The sequence below is a fragment of the Triturus cristatus genome, chromosome 10 (genome assembly GCF_964204655.1).
Source record: "Triturus cristatus chromosome 10, aTriCri1.1, whole genome shotgun sequence".
NCBI lineage: Eukaryota > Metazoa > Chordata > Amphibia > Caudata > Salamandridae > Triturus > Triturus cristatus.
The window spans coordinates 1,110,066,616-1,110,084,552 of NC_140593.1; the positions used below are offsets into that span (position 1 = coordinate 1,110,066,616).

Below are 17,937 nucleotides of genomic sequence, written 5' to 3' on the forward strand. Positions count from 1 at the left end.
AGTCAAAGCTTTTAAAATTAATACATAATAGCAGAAAGATAAACATTGAGTTAGCCTCCCTCAGACATTGCAATTCACATTCTGCATGAACATCACATTTCCTGAGTGTTGGGATAGTAATTCAGGAAGTATGAAGTATTTAGGGAGCACCAGCATACACTGGTAAAGTAGAGGTATAAGTGAGAGGACAGTCCTATTTATTTTCTTCTTGTAGCCGAGAACTCTACGTGAAGCGCTGGTAGGCCGGCGGGAGACGTGTCATATGGGGCAGAGGCACCAGTGGGAGGATACTGTACTGCTGCAGAAGCAACACCTCTCTGAAAGAAATAGTTGTAGGGCAGAGCAGTGTCCACTCATGGCCAAAGGATTGGATGGTTTTGGGCTGGAGTAATCCATCTCTCTGAAGGATACAGGTAGCAATGGAGGCAGGCCATTGCATGGTTGCCAAGGAGAGAGAGAATTGTGTGGCCAGACTGCCGCTCATTCGTGCCAGAGGCAGTGGCTCTAGACAAACATAAGGGGAAGAGAGGATAAGAGGAAACAACATGATTACAACCTGTAATCACAGGGATCACTAAAGTATATGAATTAGTTCGAGCAATCACAAGTGCTACTCTTAGCCCTTTATACAGTTATACCATTTTGCATTGACTTTCATGTAAAAGTAGAGAGAGAGAGAGGTCAGTGAGCAAAACGTTGGAGCTCACATTAGTTGTATCTTGCAGGACTTAAGACTGAGTCTCAGCAAAATCAACTCTGCTTTCCGTGGGTGACCGATAGAATATCATTAAATTGAGTACAAATATACATTTTCTTTACCATGGTTAGAAAAATAAAAAACTTCAATATAGAGTGCTGTGCAAGTACCAAGTCATTATTTACTGAATAGCTCCTGAATGACTGCTCCTCAGTAGTCAAGAGGTGATCTCACGGTTTCTGTTCTCCTTTAACAGCCATTTGGAGAACATTTTTATTCTTCTTTATGGACTCCTAATTTTCTGAATGGGACAACTGCTCTTTCACAAATGTTTGAGGGGTGCATGCTACATTACCTGCTTTGGAAATAAGGTAACCAGATGTACATAATTACTAAGCCCAATGCACAGCACTGAGAAAGGGAGTCTGTGTGTGTTGCAAATACCTACAAACTCCGGTGCCATTCTCAACTTTGAAATCATGATGATTGATAGAGAGGTAGCATTTCTTTGTCTCATCTCTTTAAGGTCCCAGACATTTCTACTGGATCAGTACATTGTTTCGAACTTTCAAATTGATAAATAACATAGCCTAACACCTTTTCACCTGTTTGATGGGCCCCAATGTACTCTCTCTCATCTTGTACTGGACAATAGTTTCGTCACTCCAAATGCATGAGTATTTTTGAAAACAAAGACAGCTACTTCAAATTAATGCTTGTATCCCATTATTCAATCACCTTTTTAGGTCGAGCCTAGAGCAGCGCGCATGCGCTGCTTGCTCGACCTTTAGTAATGGGCTTCAGAAAACTCACCACACGCTTGTGCGTGTGCTTTTGTTTTTCTCCCTGGCTATTGGGTTTTGTGTGCGTCTTTCTAAGAAAGACAGCACGCATTTGGGCAAAGGCGGGTGCATGTCCCGCCTTTGCTCCGCCCACGGCCTATTGCTTGCGGTTACCCGCACAGGCCACATCTGTTTTCAATTATCGTGCCCAGACACGGGCGCGATAATTGAAAACAGATTGCGCTCTGTGGTGCACATGCGCGCACCACTCGCGTGCTTATTTTTAGAGCGACAGACTTTTCTAATAAGCTATGTTTGGATTGTTAGATAAGGCCTGCAAGGTCCTATAGCTTTTATTTAATTTTGAAGCTGACAATAATGACCCCACACACAATTACCACGCCGCAGGGTAACAAGTAATCCATTTTAAGGAAAGCCCAGCTGCGTAGCGCTGCCAGAAATCAAACTACGGCCCAGCAACGCAGACTTCTAGTTTCACTTCGCACTTCAATACGAGGGAGGACAAAGCTCCCTTTCCAGCCGCAAACCTATGTATGATGTGTTAAAGCAAAACAACCATCAATGCTATTATTCCTCCTTTCAAAACGGAGGCCGTAGCCTCGCCCCTACCCCTAAACTGTCCCCAGAGGGCGCCCACCTTTAGAATAAAAACAGAGCCTTTGTTTTCCTCGCCATTTTCCCCCTTTGTCGCTTTGCCTCGGGTTAACCTTGAGCACTTGGCATTGGCTCCCAGACTTGTTCCCCAACTATCCAGTTAGCGGGCCTGCAGAACCGGTAGCACGGGTCCTGCCGTTAAGGAGGGGTCCTCGCGCAGCACCTGCCAGTGCCCCCGTCATCAAGACTGCATCTCGCCTCGCGACGAAGGCGTCGCTACAGGTGCAACGGCATCCATTGCAAAGACAAGCAAGCAGACTTCTACCACGCGAAACTGCACACGCGCAGCACTACGAGAGAGTAACTATACGTGGTGCAGCAGGGGCAGTGGCACATGGGCTCAGAGTGCCACTGCATCCCGATTATAGCTAGTTCTACTACCGAACAGGGGAAGGATGGTTCATTTTCCTAATTTGCACTGGGGTCCATGTCACCCTTGCTATGCCACTGCAACACACACTGTACATTTTATTGGATAATATCTTTGTGTTAAATACAGAGATACAAATGGGGTAGGTGGGTCCCTCTCAGAACAAGTGCAGTTCATATGTGTAGAGAGGGATAGCAGTGGCACTTGCAGTGTGCATCTGTGATAGTCCAGGATGGTTTCTCACGCCAGGCACTTCCAACCTGGGTCACTAGGTAAAACAAGTATGACGGACACAACCTAATCGAGCTTTGGTGAGGTGCGAATCTATGAGACAATCAATGGAAACTAAAATTTACCCTAACTGGTTTTTGGACCAGTTTAAGTGTCAGGAATGCGCCTCGTTAATTCCACTTACTTTTATTTATTTTTGTAAGTTCCAGTGAAAAAGAAACTATTGAAAAGGATGCAGCTCAACAGTTCCAATTTCGGTTTTCCCATGATTTCCAGCCCATAGATTTAAAGCAAAGAGGCAGAGTTACAAGCATTTCATTACAATAAGCACAGGCTCACTTGGACCTTATCACTACAATTCTAAAACGAGCATTGGCATAGCCAATAGGTCTCGCCTTTGGGACCTTATAAGTGTTTAGCCATGCAATACTTGATGTTGTTGCACCAAGGATATTGTGCTGGATAACTAAACACGTATAAGGTCCCAAAGGCGAGACCTATTGGCTATGCCAATGCTTGTTTCTTAAGGGACTAGAAAGATTCAGGCAAAACCAGGAGTCAACTCAAAGCATCTCCTACAGGTTCACAATAGTCAACAAACTCAGTTTTGAGAATGATTTTAGCACCTAGCGAGAGAGAACTATAAAAGACATTTGGGGTTGAAGCTTGCGCCAGAGGACCTATGACTTTCTGTTTTCAATGTGTTGCTATTTTACTTACCTTTATTAAAATCCTTTCATTCATAAAGCAAAGAAATGACTGGACAGTGAAGTTATTAAATGCTATCTCCTAGTTAACTGAGTTTCTGAGCCGCTCCTCTCTCCTAAGGTTTAGACTACCTGGCCTCAATACCCTGAGATAATAAAGTGCCTAAAGGGAATACCTTGGCTATCCAACTCAGACTGCAACAGTACAGTGACCCTGGGACGTCAGTGATAAATAACCTTACCTACTGGGTAGGGTCCAGTAACATTTGGCTGCCCCAGGGCCCCACGAAAAGGCCTAGCATAGCCTCAGGGAGTAACGGCTTACCAGAGAGAAAAGATGGTACACGCTGCTGACATTCATAAGACTCCCTACACCATCAACCAGTACTGGCAAAATTCAAGGTTTGAATTAGTTCAACAGTTTTTTTCTAAGCCTCTATAGCCTAACACATGAATGAAAAAGGAAACCTATTTCCAATTAGAGCAAAACTAGTGCGTAGATATACTGGTCACATCACCCACCTGGTAAATTCTTATAATATAAGCCAGGAATGATAGGGTTTTGATCTGAGCTGCAATAAAATCTGCATACAGTTCCTTGTTGTAGAGTTTATGTTGCCTGTGATTCAAATGACAGAAAATGTCAATTAAAATGTAAACATAAAAATGAAAACTCTCAAGGTTTTAGGCATTTAACACTGCTACCACATTTATAATAGTCTATACAGCGTCCTAGTCACAGCAGCAGCCTTCTACTACACATGGCACAATGTCCTATTATTATGCTTCATAATGACAGTGCTTTCAACTATCCAGTAAGTTTAAACAGGTATCCTTCTGATCTGTATACATTTTGTGACAGACATTTTTAAAGCACAAACGCTAGCACATGCTTGGGGCCTTCAATATAGTATGCTAAGCCCTCGTTGGCCTAACACTTCCATCAGAGCAGCGATCATGCAATGAATAAATAGAAATAGTGAACTATTAATAAAGCAAAGTGCAACAAAATTTCAAAATATGCTAGAAACAATTTGAGGGTTCTTATTTTAAACAATCAATCAGAACTTAGGCACCAATACGACAATAGATGATGAACATGCTTGTCCCGGTTATGTTTCAGTGGGGAATTCATGGAACACAAATTGGAAATATACGTTTGTAATGTGTGTAAATCCTAACAAAATGTATTTAGTGCTTACATTGCTACCAAATGCAGAAGATATTACTTTATCAGCTTTCAAATTTAAGTGTTTGGTACAAGACAGCTTTGATACTAAAGGCAAATACTGAAAACCGAAACTACTAAAAGTCAAATCAAATCTTAAACTTAATTAATTAGTTGAAGCCAGTCATGGCACTTGAGTTTTTCATACATGGACGACAGTGTGTCTGATCTCCACCATCAAGTGAATAGATTAGTCCCCTGTGGGAATAGGTCATCCTCGCCTCTTTTGAACAAGGCATCTTCCTGATCCAGAACTAATTTAATTGATCCAAGACAACAGATATTGCAGAAGCACGCGTTATCTAACCTCAGCTTTGTAAGCATGGAGTTGAGTCAACGTAATTACAGAAGCGGGTCAAAAGCCCGTCAAAAAAAGAAAAAGAGCGGATGGTCCTTTATGAGGGTAGGTGAGCGGTATGACTTTGCATTCAACATTAACACTACCACAGTCAAAAGGGTGCGAAAACAAAAGCAAAACTCAATCACTAGAAAATTTGGTACTTGAAGGGCTAGGTTTTAGGCATCGTCAAAATATATGGCCAGCAAAAAAAAAGGAAATGAGGGGAACCAATAAAGCACACTTAAGTGGTCCAACTTTGTACACACAGATTAACTGCAAGTGATAGGATGCCAACCTCAGGTGCTATCCATGGTATTGCCACCTGCTCATGCCCTAGTTTATAGTAGACTGGCTACTTTAACGCTGTAGGATGTACATATGGCTGTGTCCAGGGATCTAGAAGGCCATCTCTGAAATAAACAAGGGACTATGAACATTACTGGTTATCGTTAAGTTTATAATGAGTTTTTCATCTACATTACTGTTACCTTAAATCCAGGCACTGAGATATGATCAAGTACTTTATCATTTATCATTTTTGTTTACTTTCCCACTGAATTATCATGTACAGGGTGCAACCAGGTTCCCTGATCAGCCTGTGCCCCATGCCTGTCTTTAGCTCTGGAAAGAATGTAAGAGGTGGTGCCTTTTGTAATTTGTCCTTGCAATTAGGTACATTGTGTATCATTATTTACTTGATCTGAACTCTGTTCCTTTCATTATTAAAAGATGCCTTTTACTTTCTACACAGGTCAGCATGGTTTCCATTACATGATTTACTGGCAAAAAACCTTTTGAGGTGGGTTAAAGTCAGTGGCAAGCAGTTTGTGGCCACCGTGTGTAGAGCCTGTTCATGCTTTACACTTGCAACTACAATTATTTAAAATGAATCACATATTTTTAGAATAACCAAGTTGTGCATGTGGATACTTTCAATAATTCCATTCTTTACATTTCAATGTAATGCAACAACACCCTTACAGCCAACAGAGGAAGGATAACACAACTCACCTGGCATTGGCAGATACCTGAATTATAATTGTATTCATGATCAGAGGCACAAACTCCGCCACCACATTATGAATGTTTAGTTTGTAAAGCTATGGGGGGAAAATAAACAAGCTGTCAAACAAACAGCAAAGAACCACAAAATTAAGCACAATCTGATAAAACGCGGACCAAACAAAGGTGCAAATAAATTAAATAAACATAATATCGGGCAGAAATCATAGCAATCATTACCTTTCAGCTGTAAGCACAGTGCATACAGTTTAAACGTTTGTGTTTTGAAACATTTTAAGGACAAAAAAATAATTACTAACAGGTTACAGCATTCTTAATTCATGTTATTAATTCCTTTTATAGAAATACAAGAGTATTCTTGCTTTCATTGAAACTCAGGTTGGGCTGGTCTATGACAGCCACAACAGGGAAACACAAAGAATTCAGAATGGCATCCATGCCAGAGGACAGGTGCTATTATGGAAGTAGCTCTCAGGCACTCCACTATTATTGGACAAGTCTTTCAAGCAACATTTGCTCCACAGTCATGCTTTTGAGGCATACTGTGACTGAAGTGGTGACTATCTTGGGGTCACTGCGCTGGGATTACTCTTAGGGCCAATTTGGGGAGTGTCCTGGCATACTTATCCATTCACATCCTAACCCGTCCATCTCATAGATCCAAATCACCAGTTGTTGTCCTTCCTTTCTTCCCAGCCATTGGGAATAGGGGCCTGTTACAAATGCATTGCATAACTCATAATTCATGCCTCGCCTGCAGCACCTTTGACAATGCAGAGGTCCACTCTCCAAATGTGCATTAAGCCTGATCTACAAGCTCCCTGCTACTACTGAGCCAAACCAATTTAACACATGGAGTGTCATGCCTTTCAGTCACTCTCAAGGAATAGGGGGGGGGGGGGACACTCAACACACAAGTATCCTCCCACCTGCATGTAATAATAAACTCCTTTTTACATTTCTAATGTAGGCAGAAATTGGGTTATTGGTTGAGAAGCATGTGTAATTCTCACAAGTAGTAATCCTTCAATTGTCTCTTTACTGTGAACCAAGTAGCACATTGTAGAATTGACTCTCTCAGGGTAGCGAACCAGAGCAGTCCAAGGCCTGTTCCGGTATTGTTGGATAGTAACCCCCAGTCCATTAGTATGCAACACCACCACTCAATAAATCATTGTAAAGTCAATGATTTGCCTTTAAAAACAAGAAGCACTTTTACAAGACACTTACTACACATTAAATAAAAAATATGTACAATAAGGTAGATGGAAATACCTTTGGTGACACCCTCACATCACAATACACTCCCAGTGGGTTCTGAACCCTATAACACAATACCCCCCTACCTATACGAGGTGCCCTGGTACCTAGGGCCTGAGGCAATATATCGCTATACAATAGGGTGTCAATATCAATAAGGCAGGCATACTGGCTTTGTCAGGGTGTCACCAAATCGGGAAAAGCAGCAACATGTTAGAGTTAATCAGTTTAACACTCTGAAATTACAGGAGAAATTGTCAAATGTCATGCATGTAATTACCCACATTGAAGTAAACAGGGGCAGTATAAGCATTCTTTACACTTTAATGTCAACTATTAGCAGACTGAATTCAATAACATGTCTGAGAGCCTTTGTTTCCCTTTTACTCGCTATGGCTGCTTCATGACCAACCAACAGGTTTCACACCACTCAAGAGCATCTCCACAAAAGTACGGACAAGAGGAATGCTTAAAACAAGTAAAAACCTCTCCCAGGGCAATGCCTATTGCCCCCTGGGAGATTTATTGCGCCGTTTTATGGAGGGGTCAGGTGGGAGCTGATGTGCTCCTGGCAGCACCCGAAACACTTTATAACACGTTGGTGGTGCCTCTGCCCGTCCCGAGCCACCACAAGCAGGATATGGAAACTGGGAGTCATGTAGGGACTTATGGGGTGCTACTCTCTGGCATCAGTGCATAATGAATTAGGGGCTTTGACCTCTCTCTGTACTTTTGAACATGGTGCCTCACGCCGATTTCTTATTCCGTAGTGTACTTATTCTTTATTTTAAAGCCCAGGGGCTGTATTACAATAAGTGCCCGGGGGAGGGGGGGTAGCACTTTGGTATTATAGATGGGGGTGCAGACGCGTGTGCGTCCCTTTCAATAATAACAATAGCGCTGGTGCACTTAAAGTGCCAGCGCTACCTTCAGAGAGCATTCCCTCATTTGCATAGGGGTGTGCCCTATGCAACTGAGGGAATTCCTTTGACTCTGCGTCCGCGCCACATTACAGATGCGAGCACAGAGGCAAAGAAACCCTCAGGAGGCGCACTGACAGTGCACCCACTAAAAGGTGGTGCACGGTCAGTGCCGCTCATAATTGCAGCCCCCTGGCAGGGCAAAAAGTGGGTCCCATGGACTCCCCAGATGTCACTGACTGCACCAGTCTTTAAGGGGATCTGACTGCACCCGCCTGCAAGGGGATCTCCATTTCCCTGTAAAAGTGCAGGCGGCTGCCGCCTGCACTGTGAAAACGGAGCAGCTGCTCTGCGTTTTCACATGAACGCATTTCCCCCAGGGCAGCGTGAATTTGCAGATGCCCTGGGCGCAGTGCACACATTCAAATAGGGCGCATTGTCATTGTTTGCACCCGGCACACCTTTTAAAGGTGCGCCGGGCGCAAACAATGACAGTGCAGAATAAGGCCTCAGGTGTCTACTGCGGTCTTTGGCAGGGGCAGTGCAGACCGCACACTCTCTCACTGTCCTGCCAGCACCCAGTCCAGCTGACACTACACTATGCCAGCAGGGGAGCGAGAAACACACTTCTGCTCCTGCATGATACCATAATGTCAGTACAGTGCATAATGTTAGTGCATCACATAGTGTCATGGAAAAAAAGAGCCTTACAACTATGTAAATAAAATCCAGCATTTGCCAGAAAGTTCAGTGTTTGGATCCCTTATGTATACGAGATCATCATTAGAACTCAAAATCAAAGGAGCCAGAGAACGAAGAAGAAATTAAATGGTAGTCACAAAGGATACAACTTTATTGAATTATGTGTATCACGCGTGAGCACCGAGCAGGTTGCTCTTCGTTTACACAAACTGCACATATTTTCTATGCATACGTTAAATGGTTTAACTGAATATTCGTTTGTGTTGTGTTCTAATAGGGACCGCTGTTCCTTCCAATTACTCACATTATAAGGCCTACCCCAAGTCACTATAAACCCTTGAAGGTTTGTTCCCTTTTGAGATAGACCACCTGTGTGCAGATACCGGGCTACACAAGACCGCAGTCTCACATGCATGTGTTTTGTTTAGCCAGCCCAGAGCCTCTTGCCCTAGTTCTACAGCAACAGGCTTACCTTAAAAGGTGGACACTGAACGGTAAGACCCTGGGTAGTGAGGTTCACTTAAGTTAATGTCCAAAAACTAGGTGAATCTAACAACAATTCGTCTTGAGGTAGTCTGCACCTGACGACTTACTCATTCATCTCATTGTTCTGCTGACAGGTCGTGCTACCTATTGGTGCAAGTAGACATAGGGACTAGGAATAACATTTACCGCTAATTTTCAACTGTGCATCAATTAGGATTTCACTGATCGCAGACAAAGGCCAAACTTTTGCCATATCCAATCTACGCTTTTAAGCGTATAAACAAAACGTAGCACAAAAAATAATCATTTTATTTTTACAGAAAGACCAACCTGATACATGAGGACAACAATAATGGGAAGCTCTGCAAGAACTTTCAAAGACAGGGATCCTCTGGGAATTATAGAATGCTGAAAAGAGAATAAGAACAAAGGAATAATTGCATTATACGATACGTTGAAGAGAGTCCTGGGATTGAGATTGTATACGCAAATAAATCAAAATAAAAACACTGCATTAAACGTTCATCTCATAAAAATGTACGATTAATTGAGTACACCGGGAATGCAATCTCCTCTCAGCCACCAAGTATGAATATTCCGCATAATTACAGCTAGCTATTCCCATGAATTGTGAATGGAAATTTCAGAAGGTAATTCATAAATTCCTACTCAGAACGCTACTTTCACTACCTTGTAAGAACAAAGCAACACTTTAATGTGCAGTGCAACCTGTGGGCAGGGTGATATAGTTGGCCACACCCTTCTCCCTGCATCTCATAGGCCCTTCTGTATTACAGTATACAATAAGGAAACGTTTTAAACGATATAACGTGCGCACAGGTTCGTATTGAGAGTTTTTTTCTGTAGCAATAACTTCAAGGTCACTTCAAATTATTAAACTTACCCCATTATAAAGTCTCACCTAGGTAGCACATGCACTTTCTCTTCGAGACATGCTGTATCTACTCAGAGCACACAAGGCGATAATGGACGGAGCGCTGAAACTTTTCAGACACTCACTCCCCCAGTCACAGATCTGGGTTGAATCCATCATCATTCTTTAGCTCACTTCGTCACACCAGTACAGACCCAGCCATAAACAAATCAGTCTTGACCCTGTTCCTTATGAGAACAGTCCAGCCCGAATTGCCAAGCGAGGTCTTCCCTGGACCGGGAACAAGCATCCTGAGACCGGTTTCGGGCTAACACCCCTCGTCAGATAGGCTAGCTTGATTCCAGTGTCAAAGTAAGCAAGGGACCAACGTCTAGGCATACCCTGCCAACGGACAAACAGAATCCGAGCAAGCCGCTCATGGTGCTTTCGTTTGTTTTCACTATTTTAGTGCAAAATGTAACATGTTGAAAACTGACATGAGGATGAATTTCTCGCTCGTAGGAAGTGCTCCTTTTTTACATGGTCACCCCACTTTTTGCCTGGTAAATGATGTGATTTCGACTGGAAGTGCACTGGGTTCCTTCTAACCAGTCCGCAATCCCAGATCGCTTTCCCAAAAACTGTGCAATGGTTTCCCCAATTGGCAATACTTTTAGCACTCTCTATAAGTCCCCAGTAAACGGTACCCCTGGTACCTAGGGCCTGAGGCACTAAAGTGGATCCCAAAGGACTGCAGTACATATTGTGCCGCCCTCAGAGACCCCTCACCAAACTCATGCCAGAGTGCCATTACAGGCTGGTGCTTTGGTGCAGACAAAAGTGAAAACACAACATGACACATATCCCTGTGTGCCCTGTCCCCTAACACTGCATGTTATATCTAAGTCACTCCAACAACAGGCCTTACAGTGCTAAGGCAGGGTGCATTATATATTACAAGTGAGGAAACATCTGCATGACCAGATAAGCTCCTGTGCTGGTCAGTTCAATTACTGCCAGTACAAGAGAACAGGGAAATCATTTTAAAACATGTGCTGGACACTGGTGAAAACTAGTTACCCATCGACATGATGAATTTACTGAAGCTAGGGATGTTTGGTATCGAACATCTCGTATTCACAAACCCACCCTGATTCCAGTGGTGGATTTATGAATACATGCACACAGATGGCTCCTTAGAAGTGCCCCCTGAAAACCTACCAGCCTCGGGTGCGCTGGCTGACTGGTCTCTGCCAGCCTGCTACCTGAGATGTTTCCAACCTCCCAGGGTGAGGGCCTTTGCTCTCAAGAGATCAGAAACAAAGCCTGCAAGGGATAGTGATAAGATCCTTTTTAGGTCTCACCTGAGCCAGCACATGCGCTGGCCTGGCGAGACATTTAGTAAGTGGGCTTTAGAAATCCGACCACGCGCTTTTGCTTGTGGCCTAAAGCTTGCGGTAACGCGCACAGGCGCCATCTGGCCTTCCGTCATGGCTCATTAAGCGCTCGCGGCACCCTTACAGCACGCGATCACTTTCACGCGCACCACTCACATGCTTTTTTATATTTCCTTTTTGCGCGCGTCTGGCTTTCCTCTCAGCCTTAAGCCGTCGCTCTCCCTCAGAGCCTCCACCCGCCCCCTCCCCTGCTGCTCTTTCACACCAGCCACCTCATGTGCTCTCCCCTCTGTCGCAAGCTCACTCCTGTACCTTAATCTTCTTGCTGTCCCTCAGTGCCACCTCATTTCCACCCTCCCATGTTGCACTTCCACACCACCCACTTACGTGCCCCTCCCTCGCCAGCCCCCTCTTGTGCGTTGATCTCCGTTTAGCCTTCGCTCTCTCTAGAGCCTCCTCTCCGCCCCCTCCCCTGCTGCTCTTTCACACCAGCCACCTCACGTACTCTCCTCTCTGCCCTCCGTCGCAAGCTCACTCCTGTACCTTAATCTTCTTGCTGTCCCTCAGTGCCTCCTACTTTGCATCCTCCCACGTTGCTCTTCCACACCATCCACTCACCTCACCAGCCCCCTCTTGTGCGTTGATCTCCATTCTTCCCCAAAGCCTCCTTGTTTGCCCCTTACTTCTCTCGCCAGCCTCCGCGCGAGTCTTTCTCTGCCCTCATGAGTTCTCCCTCACCTGCCTCCTCCCATGCCCTCTACCGCCCACCCTCTCGCTCAAGCTGCTTGAATTCCCTCCTCTCCTTCCCCATGCTGTCACAAGCCTTTGCCCCCCCACAGTGTCCTCTCTACCAGCCTCCTCCTTTACCCAGTGCTCACTCCTCCCATGTCGTACTCTTTCCTCCCCACTGCTCTCGCTCACTAGCCGCTCCTTTTCCATTTACATCGTCCACTGGATTCTTCAGTAGCCTTTTCCCGGATCCCTCCTTTTGCACCAACCCAGACCTCCCCGTATCTCCCCCTCCCCAGCCGTCTACTTTAACCTCCACCCTGCCTCTTGTGCACTCTCCCCTTTGTGGCTCCCCCTAGCAACCCTCCTGACCAGACCGTGTCAGTACCCATCTTTATCTCTCGCCTCAAACCGCTCTCCCTGATAAACTTCGTTAGGACCTCCTTCCCTCCATGTGCTCCCTCCCCCTTGCCTCCGTCACGTTCCCTGTGGTAGAACCATCTATTCGCTACCTCCACCCACCTCAACATGCCCTCACCTTCACACCCCTTCACTCTATAACCAGGTGTTCATTTTAATCGTTTTACCAGTAGTCTCTCCCCTGGTCTCCTCCACCAGACCCTCGTGGCCCTCTTTACCCCTAGCCTCTTTGACACCTGTTGTTCCCTCCTCCACTCCATTTCTTCAGCCCCCTCCTCTTTTGGACACTTGCATTCAGGGGTGGATTACGCCGAATATTTTCTGTCCCATTTTATTTTCATTCTTCCCCTTTTCTCTCCCTCCCATCTGTCCCCTTCTCCAACTTAGCTCCCTCCTGATTTCTTTACATGCACCTGTCTTTTGTTATCTCGGTCTCTTGTTATCTGTCTCTTTGCTCCTCTCACTTTTCTGCTCTCCTCAATTTTTACCATTCCTCCCCTCTTTCAATAATGTCTCCATTGTCTCTTAACTCACTCCTCCCGACGCCTTACCGTCCTCATTTCCTTCATCTCCCGTTGTACCTTCCCCTCTCACTCCTCCACATTTTGTACCATTCCCTCCTCAATCTTTGCCTTTATTTGCGTGTATCCTTGAGTCCCCCCACCCACACTGTTTGGCCTCCTCACTCAGCTTCTCAGCTCCTTTCTATATCTCTGTACCCTCCTCTATACCCCCCTCTCCTTTAGCTCTCTGTGGCTCTCCCTCCACCACCCATTCTGTTACCACCTCCTCTGTGTTTATCCCACTTTATTTCTTTCTCGCTCTCTAGCCTTCTTCACCTGTGTGCCCTGCTCTTTACACCAACACCCTTTACGCCTCATCATGCTCCCCCTTTTTTACAGCCTACACCGGTCCGGTTTCCTCTTGTCGCACTCCCTCCTTTGCCTGCATTCTCTCTTCTCCTTTCTCGCAAACATTCTCCAGCAGTTTCACATCCGTATTCTCTCACTTCCACCTCTTTTCTCGGTTTGATTTCCCTTTACATCTTCAATTAATGCCCCCATACGCCTTCCCCTCACCCTCACTCCTCCTGCCCACTCATGTTAACTCAGTCTTTACTTCCGCCCACAAGTTCCTACCTCGGCCCTGCCTTTCATCTCTTGACCCATCTCGGCTTCCCTACAACCCCTAAGGTCTCTCTCACCCCCACAAGCATAGATTCTTTCCTCGCCCACTTCACAACCCTTAACTTCCCCAAAACCGCTCCACACTACCCGTTTATCCCTCACCCTGAAAATGTATTCTAACCCTCTTCCATATCTTCCCTCCCACACCCCCTTTCGCTGCCCTCCCGTACTCATTTGTCTCCGACACCAAAATTCTTTGAGTTCTATCTTGCCTCCATCGCCCTCAGTGGGTCCCCATCTCACTTCCACGTCCCTCATACGCTCCTTCCCTCGTGCATTCATGCCCTCCTTTTACTACCCGCCCCATCCTCACCGTGATACTTCGCCTCCCTCATTCCTCGTCTCCTCCTTTACCACCTCACCACATCCTTCGTAGCCACGCCCATTCCTTCCTTCACTCACCTTCACCCCCTTTACTCTTCATTCCTTGTTCCGACAGCCATCGATCACACCTGCTTCTTGCCCTCTTTCTCCCCCATTTCTCTCCCACTGAGATCCACTCATCCCTTTCCCCCCCATCATGCTAAAAAACTCCACGCCCACTCATTCCTTCACCCATTCTGTGTCCTCCGTGTAGCACGTGCTCTGAATTTACCTTGTATTGTGTACTTTACTCTGCGTACTCTCTTCTTCTGGTACTTGATTTACGTGGACAAAGATGTATCAGTTTGCTAATGTCCACATTTATGGAATAAATGTATCACACTATTTACAACGTAAGCTACACTTTTTTTTCTCACGACTATTGTCACTTCAAGCGGTGTGAAGATAGTAAACTATTTATATAGTTTTGCAGACAAAGGAGTGGAAAGTAGGTGGAAAATGAGCAAAACCTGTTTAAAAGATAACATTTTTAACAAGCACTTGATGTGGTTGCACCAAGGATATAGTACTGGATAACTTCAGCACAATATCCTTGGTGCAACAACATCAACTGTTGCATGGCTAAACACTTATAAGGTACAAGGTTTAGACATGCAACAGGTGATATTGTTGCACCAAGGATATTGTGCTGCAAAACTAAATACTTATAAGGTCTCAAAAGCAGACCAATTGGCTATGCCAATGCTTGTTACCCTGTGTAATTGGAGTGAGGCCTACAGGCTCACTCACCTCTTCCTCTGCTGTGTGTTTAACTCACACTTGGCCTATATCAGGTGGATGTAGAAGTGTGTGCGTAGAGAAAACATATGCTGAGTGCATGGGAGAAGTCAAAGACATTCACTACACCGAGGGTGAGGTGTGGAACATTGTGCACATGGTAAATGTGTGTGCACTAGCAGGATTATTATTATTAATTATGTATAGAGCACCTGGCTACCCTTAGGCATCCCTGCACTATCAAGGACAAGAAGAGTCGGAAGGCAGGCTGATTATGGCGAATTTTGAAACAAGTCTTCAACTGTTTACGAAAGATAAGATGGTAAGGGGTGGAGCGCAATTGAAATGGGAGGGTGTTCCAGGGCTTGGCTGAATTATAGGAGAAACATGCAGCTCCCGGATCGCACTCTTAATTTTTGGGAACACTATCAAAAATTGATCTGCAGACCGGAGGCGTCTCATTGGGTGGTAAAAAGCCACCAGAGATTGATTTATCTTGGGACCTGTTCCCCATAGCGTTTTATGAGCTATGCACAAACCTTTGAACTTGATACGCTCTGTAATTGGCAGCCAGTGAAGTTTTTTTAACACAGGCTTCACTGACTCACCTTGGGGCACAGGCAAGAGCAGTCTAGCTGCACAATTTTGTACTACCTGTATTTTCTTTATAGTGGCCTTTGTGGTACCCACGTAAAGGGAGTTCCCATAGTCCAGCCGTGAGAGTACCAATGCCTGTACTATCACTCTTCGAGCCGGGAGTGAGAGCAATGGGAGGATTTTCCTTAACATTCTGATGATTCCAAAGCATGTTGCAGCTAGCTTAATTGCTTGGCTGTTGAAGTTAAGAGCTTGATCTAACCATACTCCTAAACTTTTTATCTGCTCTTTGGGGGTTGGTGGAGGGCCAAGGCATTTGGGCCAGCTTAATCCTGCTGCCTCTATAGGCACCCCGGGGTGGTTGCTAGAATCATTAGCTCCGTCTTGTCTCCATTGAGTTTGAGACCAGACTGATCCATCCACAAGGCCACCGCTTCCATGCATGCTTCAATATTGATCCGTGACTTCTTAGGGTGCTTTAGGGCTACCACCAATTGCGTATCATCCGCGTAGGTGATAATCTGAATCCCATAAGGTAGGACTAATTCGGCCAGTGGTTTAAGATATATATTAAAAAGAGTGGGACTCAATGACGAGCCCTTGGGGACTCCGCACGAGAGCTGTAAACATTAAGAAGTGCACTCCCCCTCGAACACATGGAATGTCCTATCCTTCAAGAAGGAGTAGTTTCTTTTCTGTAACTCCAGTTCTGTAGTAGGGGTATCTCTGTTATAGTCATAATCTAGTGAATAGTCCCGCCCATGTGCGTGGACCCCGGAGCAATAAAAAATAATCTCTAAAAGGTGACAAATCATGCAGACCTGCATACACCTTTAAGAGAGAATTTAATTTAAAGACAGATAATGCAGCCTATACCCACAGGCTACACTGTCCAGTACTTCAACTAGAATTCCACCAACAGCCACAAACAGCACTGCTTGTCTAGTTTTTCTCCCCATAGGAAAAAACCCTGCCTCTACCAGCAAAGGCCTCTGGAATGATAGAGAGGAAGGAGTGAACAGACAAGCCCCATAGGCTGCCATTATGTGGCTTAAAACAGGATACTGTGCCTTTAAGAAAACTTTCCAGGTTTCCAGAACTTTCCCCAGTATCCCAGAATGCCCAGCAGGTCCCATTTACTTTCAGTTCTTTTTGAAGGCGTAGCACGCCAGACCTGTAGCATTCTACATATGAGTAAGTATCTCTCCACCGGGGAGGAGGGCGGGCGCTTATGACTATAACAGAGATACACCTATTACAGAACTGGAGTTACAGAAAACAAACTACTCCTTCTGTAGTAGGGGATCTCTGTGTATAGTCATAATCTAGTGAATAGAATGGCAAGCCCATCCCCACACAACAAAAGCGGTGGAGAACACACAAGACACTACCACTACTGTGCGAACACATTTCGCAGCGAAGCCTGCCCAACCTGAGCATCTGCCCTGGCATCCGTGTCCAGACAGTAATGCGCAGCAAAGGTATGGACTGATTTCCAAGTGGCCGCCTTGCAGATTTCCGCAATCGGAACATTACGCAGCAAAGCCGTCGTGGCAGCTTTGCCCCTGGTGGAATGAGCCTTAGGTTTACCCCCTAAGGTCTTATTAGCCTTTTGATAACACAATTGTATGCAGGACACAATCCACCGAGAAATGGACTGCTTAGAGGTCGCAAGACCAGTCCTGACTGAGCCATAATTAACAAACAATTGGTCAGACCTACGAATATCCTTGGTCTTATCCAGATAAAATTTCAACACCCTCCGAACATCCAGGGAATGGAGAGACCTTTCCGCTGGCGAAGAGGGATTCTGAAAGAACGTAGGTAAAGTTATGGTCTGGTTGATATGAAAATCAGAGATAACCTTAGGAAGAAATTTAGGGTGAGTACGCATCACAACCTTAGCAGCATGAAATACAGTATAAGGTTCTTGACAACATAATGCCTGAAGTTCACTCACCCTGCGGGCCGATGTAATGGCCACTAGGAACGCCGCTTTCCAGGATAGGTGCTGCAATGAAGCCTTGTGAATGGGTTCAAAAGGCTCCTTCATCAGTCTGGACAGCACCACATTCAAGTCCCAGGAAGGCGAGGGAAGTCTGACGGGAGGAAACACTTTCTTCAAGCCTTCCAAAAAATCCTTGACCACAGGGATCTGAAAGAAGGAAGTCTGTGTAGGGCATTTCCTGTAAGCAGTCAAAGCAGCCAGAT

At 45.2% G+C, this 17,937-nt stretch overlaps 1 protein-coding gene across 3 annotated transcripts in view; it reads right to left on the reverse strand.

Moving 5' to 3' along the window:
• The window catches only part of TRRAP (transformation/transcription domain associated protein), a 1,075,110-nt gene that overhangs the window by 977,424 nt on the left and 79,749 nt on the right, over positions 1 to 17,937 (reverse strand). For all 3 annotated transcript variants that reach the window (XM_085629333.1, XM_085629332.1, XM_085629331.1), the window contains exons 9-11: positions 9,752 to 9,829; positions 6,042 to 6,130; positions 3,985 to 4,081 (exon numbers count right to left, since the gene is read on the reverse strand). In XM_085629333.1, coding sequence (XP_085485459.1) covers positions 3,985 to 4,081; positions 6,042 to 6,130; positions 9,752 to 9,829 — 264 coding nt within the window. The remainder of the gene's footprint in view (positions 1 to 3,984; positions 4,082 to 6,041; positions 6,131 to 9,751; positions 9,830 to 17,937) is intronic.